Genomic DNA, 9,890 nt, shown 5'->3' on the forward strand with positions numbered 1-9,890 from the left:
AGAAAATATCAAGTGCTAGAGGTAGTTATCATATCAGGCTCACCAGAAATAAAGCCCATGTGACCTCCTTTGAGGTGGTATCATATTCATTCTCATTCATATCTCATAAGATAAGTGACCTGATATGAAATAAACCATGCTATCAAAAGATAATGCAGGTTAAATTTACATAGCAGCAACAATAGCACCTCTTTAAATGGGTATTTATTTTTATTTTGGAATATAACTAAGTACATTTACTCGAGTACTGTACTTTAATACAATTTAGGGGGACTTTACTTGAGTATTTTTAATGCATATTTATGTATTTAGGCAAAATTTGTACTTTTTGCTCCACTATTCAATTTAGCTGATCATTTTTTGTTTTGCAGATTTACATGGTTAACACAAAATATAAATAATGATGCATTATTATAGATTAAACAAAGAATTACAATAAGCTCCACCCTTACCAGCTAAATCGTTAAAGTACTAATCTCATTAATGCACTATTCATTTTAATCCAATAATATATTTTATTGTGAAACTGGCCATTCTTCACACAAGACTACTTTTACGTTTGGTACTTTCAGTATATTTTGATGCTGCTAATACTTTTAGGCTACTTTTATCAGTTATATTTAAAATGTAGGGCTTTAACTTGCACCAGAGTATTTTTAAATTGTAGTTATATTACTTTTATTACAGTAAAGTATCATAGTACTACTGCACTAACTGTACAGTCTGAAACAAAACAAATTCATCCTGTTGTCCTTAGTGTGCATGCCCTGCGGAACTTTCAGCATTTGCCTGTTTCTAGTCGGAGACATTTAAATGACGTGCCCCTTAAAATACCAAAAGCAGGAAGTAGTGGATGGTAAACACACGTGTGCAACATGAAAAATACAAAAAAGCACAACAATATGTCCAAAAAGGGCAAATACAAGCCAGGGTCCAAGAAAAGAGAAAACAAATGCATCGTAACGTTCGATGACAAAGACAGACAGTAAGTTTATCTTCTGTGTTTCAACGTTTTACAGTTGTTAGCTAGCATCTTAGCGTTAGCCGCATTAACTATCTGAACCAGAATCAGAAATAGTTTATTGATCATTTGGGGGGTGATTGCCTCGTAATAGTTGCTGCTGTATAAGAATAGAAACAGAAATTAATTCTGTAATAAAACAAAGGTAAAAGCCATCCGGTTAGCATTAGCTTTCTACTATTATATTTTGATTATTTTTCAAAACATTGTGACCCTATTCGCATTATATTCCTTAGATACGTGTCGGTTGTTTTATGAGAGAATTAAACTGATCAGGTTCAGATATATAAGGTTATATAAGGTTTACCAGCATGTAAATTATAGTTTATCAGAAAAGTCACAGTACTTTAATTGTGTGAATTTAGTTTAGTTTTATTTCACATATAAACAATATAAAACATAGATGATAACACATAAAAGTGCATCTGTGGGTGCAGCAGAAACCTGTAAAGGCTTATATGAAAACCACACACAAAAAACATTCAAATAAGAAAAATCCAACACAAAAAAATCAAAACAATACAAAAGTAAAAAGACCAATATGTTGAGTGATTCATAGTCTTACAGTGTAACATAGTAACACTGAAGCTTTGTGCTGGTGTTCTAATCTATCTCATTCTTTCTCAAATAAATACTGTTTATTTCTTGATTTAATCTAAAACTCTCAGATATAATTGGATAGCCACAATACACATATAAATAATAAAAATGTATGTACATATAAATAAATAAAATAAGAATAAGAATACATCTCAGAGGGGAATATGTACTTTTTGCTCCACTATTCAATTTATTTGATAACTTTTGTTTTGCAGATTCACATGGTTAATACAAAATATAAGTAATGATGCTTTATTATAGATTAAACAAAGTAATTACAATAAGCTCCACCTTTACCAGCTGAAACATTAGATTAATAATGCAATAATAATAATTAATGCAAGAATAATTCTAATCCAATAATATAATACATTTTATTGTGAAATATATTATGTATGTACATATAAATAAATAAATAAATATATACAATGTGACAAATCGATAGACACAAATATTGTGATTCAATTAAATTGAAAATATAATAGGAAAATATAAATAAATAATAATGGACTACTAAAAACATTAAAATTATTAAAATAACATTTTGAAAGTGACAAATAAGTAAATAAAAAGTTGGGATCAATAGTGCAAAATTACTATATAATTTCCACAGAATCAATTTTTCTGCACTTTTTGGTAAAAAATGTTGGTTTGTTGTGCCTTAAGTAACTTAAACATAATAACATAAACCTCATATGTGTTCTTTGTGCCACACAAGACTTAACAGGTTGACTGGTTTCTTATGTTTCTTAATTTTCTGCCCTGCCAGGGATTATTTAACTGGTTTCCATAAGCGAAAGGTGGAGAGGAGGAAAGTAGCCGTAGCAGAAATACGAAAGAAAATCAAGGAAGAACAGATCAGAGTCCGAGAAGAAGTAAGTGTAAAGTAAAAGATATTTTTTGGTGTTATTATGTAAGGAAAGAATGATCTGATGATGTGTGTATCTCCTTCCAGAGGCATAAGGAATACTTAAAGATGCTGAAGGAGAGGACAGACGCTCTGAGTAAGTTAAAACCAGAAATCTGTTGTTGGTTGTTTTACTCATTTATAACACTTGAGAATCTGTGATTATTGTTTTTTTTCTTTTCACTTTATCCACCTCTCAGACGAGGCTGAAGATGATCTGGAAGACGCAATAACAGGCACAACAGAGTCTGTGCAGTACGATCACCCCAACCACACCGTCACCGTGACGACCATCAGTGATCTTGACCTCACAGGGGCACACCTGCTGGGACCTGCAGCCAACCAGGTAAACAGTAAAGCCTTGCTTATTTTTTTTCAGTGCGTGTTCAAGATCCTGCTCCATTCTGCCAGTTTTACTGTTTATATAGCTCTGTGTTGTTGCTCTGAAAGCAATTGATAGTTTAATTACTGAGGAGCAATGATACTGATGGCAATAAAACTCCATTAACACTGACAATGTTTTTCTTTCAAGGTTAATGGCGGAACCATTGATGAGGAAAAGGGGGAAGAAAAGGAGGAAGGGAAAAAAGCAATGCCAAGAAAAGCCGGGGCTCCCATCTTGAACAAAAAGTAAGCCGGTCATCATGCAGGTCTCTAGTTTTTCCTTTCAGAGATTAAATGTTTTTGGTACTTTGCCTTTAGGTCAGGTATCTCTTTGGGCTCTGACAGCTCTCTTTTTTTATTCTTATGGGTTAAATGTTTTATCAACTGATCAGATATTAAAAGCACAGATAGCCTGAGGCCGGTCCCCATGGTATGAGATTTACCTTGTACAATAATGTCTCAGGGAACATCACGCTTCCACAGAGATATTATTAATATTATTATTTTAATCAGCTACGATGATCCTTAAAGGATTTGAAAACAGAAGGGTTTATTTGTTCAAAACTTTATTTAAAATTTAGACTTGAAATATTTTTTTAATAGAAGTATGTGTTAAAAGTCTCACTTTCAAAATTATATAAAATAATATTAAAGCTAATAATCTTATGTTTGAACAAGAAAAATTAGGCTGGAAAAAGAGATCCTAACCCTTTTAAAAAAAAGTAATCTCAGAAAAATATCAGTTATCACTAACCGTGTGTGTGTGGTGCAAGATGATGGCAGGCGAGAAATAAAAGAGATGCACACTAACAGGTCTAAAAGGTCATAAATAGGACAAAAAAACAATAACATCCACTTCTCCTGTGCTGTCAGTGTTCATAGTAGACTGCTAGGGTCGTCAATTGTATTAGTGGGTGAAAAACACACAGTACAGGTACTCTTTAACTATATCCGGGATCAGAGGTGTCAGAATACAGATGGATCATCTCTGGCCATTATAGTCAGGAAGGCTTCTGATTGGCTGACATCATCTTCTTCATCATTGCATGATTGTCCATCTGGGCTGCAGACTGTTAGGTTAGCATGCTCATGACAGCTTTGCAAATGTGTTTTTGCATTTTACTTTGGATGGATTTCTCTAAAAAAAACATTGCTTGTGTGTATCTGAGTCATGTGACCTAGGCCCCAACAATACAGTAATGACTGGTCCCGACTGTCTTCGGATGTTTCTTCAGTTTGTCTGCCCGTCATCCTCTGAACCCTTCTCAGTCCAGCTGCATTTCTTTGTTTCTCTCCCCTGCCGCTACAGGATCCGCTCGCTAAATGCGTCTCTCAGCGCTTTCACCAGCAAGAAGAGGAAAGGGAAGCAGAAAGGCCGAGGGGGACGAGGCCGCCAGACAGACAAAAGACAGGGCGGCTCAGACGGCAAAAACAGAGCCGGGAAGACCAGCAAGTGGCAGAGACGTCGACTGACTGGGAAAAAGGTGCATCACCAGGAGTGAAAGAGTGTGTGAAGATAGACTGGACTGAAGAGACTGTGAGAATCCCACACATGAACAGACTGGACTTGGAGTGTTTCTGCTCCCGTGTTTGAGCAGGAGTTTGTAAAAATGTCTCAACCTGCCTCTTTGTAGTGTTATTTCTGATACTAACTGAACTGTATTTACCTAAATGTTCATTAAATAAAAGATGAATCTTGCTAATAAGGGACCGTCTGATGCAGCCACCTCTGTCAGCCACCTCTGTGTGAATTTTTTTCTTGCCATTGTTTAATAGGAAACCTGACGCTGTTGTCAACATCCTCTGTAGAACATCAGGAAATCAGCCCTGGCTCTGTGTTTCCTCACAGCTCAGGATCACCTGTGTGTGTGTGTGTGTGTGTGTGTGTGTGTGTGTGTGTGTGTGTGTGTGTGTGTGTGTGTGTGTGTGTGTGTGTGTGTGAGAGAGTGTGAGTGTGATCTGAAGGAGGACCAGTCTGTCTCTTGCAGCTTATTGGAGAACCTTACACGTAGCACACAGCCAGTGGTTTGAATGTATGTTAACCCCCCTCCCATCCCCTGTGTTTATTTATTTACGTTAACCTGAGCCAGCGTGTGCCAGCTGTCACTAGCATGAGCGTTTCATTTCGCTTTCTAAAGCCCATGATATTTAATACAACCGCTCAATAGAGGAACCGGCAGGCCACCGGCTCCATGTTGGCTCCGGGGCCGCGTGTGTCTTCAGGGTCTCTGCTGTGTTAACTGAGAGCCAACATGGCCGTCACGGATGCTTCAGTTTCAGTCAGTGTCAGAACAGCCAATCGGATTGATTTGAGGGTTTGGCAGCTCGGGAGGACAGAGAGCATGGGGAAGAGGAGGCATGTGCCTGATGGGGGTCTGATGGGCAGCTTATCCTCTGGCTCAAAGTGGAGCTGACAGCCGGAACCTCTTGTCAGGTAATGCTCATCAATCCTTATCATTTTTATGAATATAGAAATATCTTTTTCCACTTATTTATTACTCCAGCCTTCATCTTTCCTTTTCCAGCCTTCACATGCATTAACTTACACTTCTAAATGCTGCTACATTACAGTGCATGTGTCTTGTGCTTGATGGTAATGCTACTCTGTGTGCAGCTTTGACAGTGTTCAGACTGGATTGTGTTTCACTGTCCTCTAGTGTGATTAGTTATCACCGACCTTAACAGTTCCGCTTTGGATCCTTCATGAACCATGAAATAAAACATCCTCTTTACAGGGTTCCTACATGTGCTGGAAATCCCTGAAAACACTTGTATTTAATGTATGTGGTGTTTTTGAGGGTAATAAAGGTATTCAAACTGCTTGAAATGTAGCTTATGTAGGACACCAAGCCTACTTACAAACAGGTGACACATTCTGAAACATGAAACTTTGCTGTGTTTTGTAGAATGCTGTCATGAAACACAATTTTGATTGTTAAGAGCACAGTAACATCTATTTTAACATGATACAGTTAAATAATATGGGCTGTATTGTGTGAAATAATCATGATACTGCATGTACGGTATATAAATATGTAATTTACTGCATTTGTAATGTGCTGGAAATGCTTGAAAATACTTGAAAAGTGCTTGAATGTGACTTTGTAAGAGGTGTAGGAACCCTGACTGCTGCTCTGTGCTAACACCTGTCTCTAGCAATGCAAAGTCACAGCATGACTCAACATTATATAACATTTTGTTCTCAGGGAAACTGTAACAGTGTGGGGTTTTTTTCTCACACTGTTCTCCAAAATGCTCTGAAAATATACCCTTTAACATTTTTGCATCAGCACATAACACTGCAATGCTTATAAAATGATTTAAAAAGCGCAAGACACATTTCTCACAAAATTCTTTCATTTATACTCACATACAGGTGCATTACAATGCAATACATTAGAACATCATAGAAAGTTTATTTATGTCAGTAATTCAATTCAAAAAGTGGAAATAACACATTATACAGATCCATTACACACAGAATGAAACCTTTCATGTCTTAGTTTATTTAATTTCCTCTAATTATAATGATTATCGCTTACATTTAATGAAGACCTAAAATTCAGTTTCTCAAAAGAATTTAAATATTACAAAAGACCAATTTTAAAAAGTATGTTTAATATGGAAATGTTGGCCTCTGTAAAGTATGTCCATCTATATGACTCAATACTTGTTTGGGGCTATTTGACTTGAACTACTGGAAATGGACTTTTCCAACATATTCAAATTTATTAAAATGCGCCTGTATGTTATTTGTAATACTACAGTTTGTTTTGTATTTCACTGTGATACCGCTCCTTTACTTCCTGCTCTTGTTTCCCAGTTTTCTCCGAGGGATGCCATGATTGGACAGGTCCCCCCTCCGGACTCACCATGCCCATCTCCGTCGATGAGCCCATCTGCCCCAAGTTCCAGCCCAACATCTTCGACCCCTCCCGCTGCCACGACTGCCTGCGCCAGAGGCACCTGCACTCCGGCGCAGGGGAGAGCGCCGAGGCTGCTGCTGCACCACAGCACAAATCCACAGCGGAGACAGGAATTGTTGCAATAACTGGGAAAACTGACACTGGGATTGGCAAAGGAGTGCTGCTAACACCGATCCCGTCCCAGGCAGAGGAAAGAGACACCAGCAGCAAGGTAAGAGAGGAAGAGAGTTAGGTGACAGGGGAGAGATGAGGACAAGAGCAGAATGTGTGCAGAGTGATGGGATTAGCCGGACATAAGGAAAGGTGAGAGCATCAGAAGTCACAGGTGAAGTCAAGGAGAAGCAGAATGAGGTCCTAAAGAATTCACTCGGATTTAACTGATCAGAAATGATGCCCAAAGTCTCATAATATCATTTAGAACAGAAATAATCTGATTAATTACAACAAAGAACTTCTCACTTTACCCTGAAGTCAGTGTTTCTCGAAACAAATCACAATGTAATTTAGCACAGTCCACATGTAAACACAGTTGACGAGATAATCATGTATGAGTCTTTGTTGCTTTTTGAGTAAACTAAGAAAAGGTCATAGAGGGAGAGGATGAGGAGCAGGGTGTAAGCAGTGGCTCCTATTATAAATTAACGAAGCTGGATCACTTACTGCCCTCTTGGGAATCACTTGTAATATTAGATGAACAGGGGCAACGTACAGAAAAGATCAGCATGTTTCTTTACTGTTCTCAAACTGACAACTTCTTTCTATTAATCCTGCTTCCTTGGCTTAATCACAGTTGTCTGGTTCCAGGAATATCTCCCTGTACACCGTAAATCATGAGCAGTAGCAGTACATATCTGCTGTAATAGCCCGTCTGTAGTTTCCTGGATGTTCCAGGGTTGAATTTACATTTACAGACAGTGAAGTCACAGTTTTAGATCATTTTTAAGACATCTTGAGACTTAGAGAAGGCTTTATGGCAAGAAAAAAGTGATGAAATATTAATGAGGAAAGCCACGAGGCAGGTCGAGTTACAGAGGTGTAACCCTAATCGAACAGCAGACTGAACATGTGAGTGTGTCAGAGAGGACAGAGGGGACAGACACGTCCAGGACTTTTATACATGCGCATTCCTACTCAGATGTAACGGATAAAAAAGTGTGTGTAGTCAGTGAACTTTTCCTCTTGGAAAGCAACATCAGTGTGTCTTTCCTCTGTCGCTTAAAGAGAGATGGAGTTTGCTGGGACATTGTGATTGGCCCGCGTCTTACCTTTGTCATCCTATCAGGAGGATACTGACGGTCAGTCGGTGGTGAGCAGCTACTGTGATGTCAGCGGAGGCCGTCTGGGTTATGGGGAGAGCTCTTTGTGCATCCTGAGCCCCGACTGTGAGCTTTATATTTGTGACGGTGACGACGACAGCACTGACAGGTAGGTGGAAAGGATGGTGATAATAAGTAATTTAGGGGAGCTAGAGTTATAGACTTTAATGTATAGTGTTAGTGTTTTAGTGCACTGTATTTCTTACTCTTTGTGTTCACCATGTTCTCTGCTCTTAAACTTACATGTAGTGTGATGCACTTGTGTAGGAACTCCATGCAATTTATATTATTAGGGTGTCAGGATTTCAATGATCAATAGAAGATTGATCAAAATGGGCAAAAAACAAGATTGATTGATGGGATCCAAAAAAATAATTTCATACCACACTGTGACTGTGATCTCAAGACTCAAAAGTCTAACAATGGCATTGGCAGTGCTGAAAATACTGTTTAAGTTTGAAAGTGAATTGAATCTTGACCTCAAAGTTGTGGCACCCCTTACTTGGTTCATCCTCTTCCTTCCTTCCTTCCTTCCTTCCTTCCTTCCTTCCTTCTCTCCCCTCCTCTCAATCTTTCACCTTTCCATCTCCACTCTCGTCATTCTTCTTCTATCTCCTCTTCCACGCAGCTGTCGTGATCAGAGCGACTACCAAGAGTTCAGCGGCTCCGTCAGTGCGGAGGACGAATACCTGCCGATCCGTCGCCGATCGACCAAACTCAGCATGACCCGGCTCGATCCTCCGCCCCATCGGCCCAACCCTCGGGCCTGGATGGACGAGGCTCGAAGCAGGGACAATTTCAGCAGTCAATCGGGTACTTGAAAGTTGGCTTTGTCAGTTGCTTCAGTCATTTTTTGGCCGATACTTTAGAAAAGAGTTTCAAGAGATGCACAAGAAAGGAGAGATGTATCGCTACAACCTGATCTTTTACTGGAACTCATGTAGTTCTGGTATGATCTTGCACACCATTACACCAAGCCTTCAGTAAACCTATGACTGACTGCACTTGACCAATCCATATCCAGTTTCAGCCAAAGGTGTTCTTTACTTGGCAATACTGTTAGATGTCACCAGCTGAGGTGTCCCAGAGCAATTATCAGTAATACAATATAGCTCAGTTTGTGTCAGGAAACCTCTAGTGGTTGATCTTTGATGTGTGCATCTCTTATTTCTGTTCTATTTCCGTCACACTGTGTGATTTCTCTTTTCTTACAGGGTTCAAAGAAGACAGACAGAAGCGAGAGAGTGGGTACTTCTCCCTGGGGAGGGCAGCGGGAGCCCGTTCTCTCCGTGATAACAGCCCTCCTGTTCCTTTCCGCCATTATGAGAGAGGACATCCCATCTTCAGCAGCAGAAACGTAGAGCCCAAAGACACCATCCCCTTCAGAAACCCTAACCTTGGTGTTGCCTCTGAAAGGCAGTATCCAGACAATCTAAATGATGACCTGCTGGAGGAAATCCGGCCTCCTGACCCCTATGAAATTGCTGTTGAGGTTGAAGCACAAGTTGGCCCCCGCTCTCCGAGTCCTACTCCTTTTAAGATAGCGGAGTCGCTGGCGACTGGCCGAAAAGGATTAAGCAGTTCATATGGCCGGGGGAACCCTTCCTCTCACGTCTCTTCGGGACGTTTTGAGTCCTCGAGGCAAGGCTCTGCTCTGCAATCTCGCTCTTCTTCTCCATCTCGTGGAAGTTTACCATTCAGACGGAGTGAGTCCACCGCTTCCCTCAGCAGGCATA

General features: G+C 39.5%; 1 protein-coding gene across 1 annotated transcript; it reads left to right on the top strand.

Moving 5' to 3' along the window:
- Positions 1–828: 828 nt before the first annotated feature.
- Positions 829–4,618, top strand: nol12 (nucleolar protein 12). Its single transcript, XM_059348496.1, has 6 exons — positions 829–985; positions 2,391–2,496; positions 2,577–2,625; positions 2,729–2,874; positions 3,061–3,158; positions 4,222–4,618. Exons 1-6 carry the CDS (start codon positions 876–878, stop codon positions 4,412–4,414), a joined length of 702 nt encoding a protein of 233 aa, XP_059204479.1. The 5' UTR covers positions 829–875; the 3' UTR covers positions 4,415–4,618.
- The last annotated feature ends 5,272 nt before the right edge of the window (positions 4,619–9,890 follow it).

The sequence above is a fragment of the Centropristis striata genome, chromosome 13, assembly GCF_030273125.1.
Source record: "Centropristis striata isolate RG_2023a ecotype Rhode Island chromosome 13, C.striata_1.0, whole genome shotgun sequence".
NCBI lineage: Eukaryota > Metazoa > Chordata > Actinopteri > Perciformes > Serranidae > Centropristis > Centropristis striata.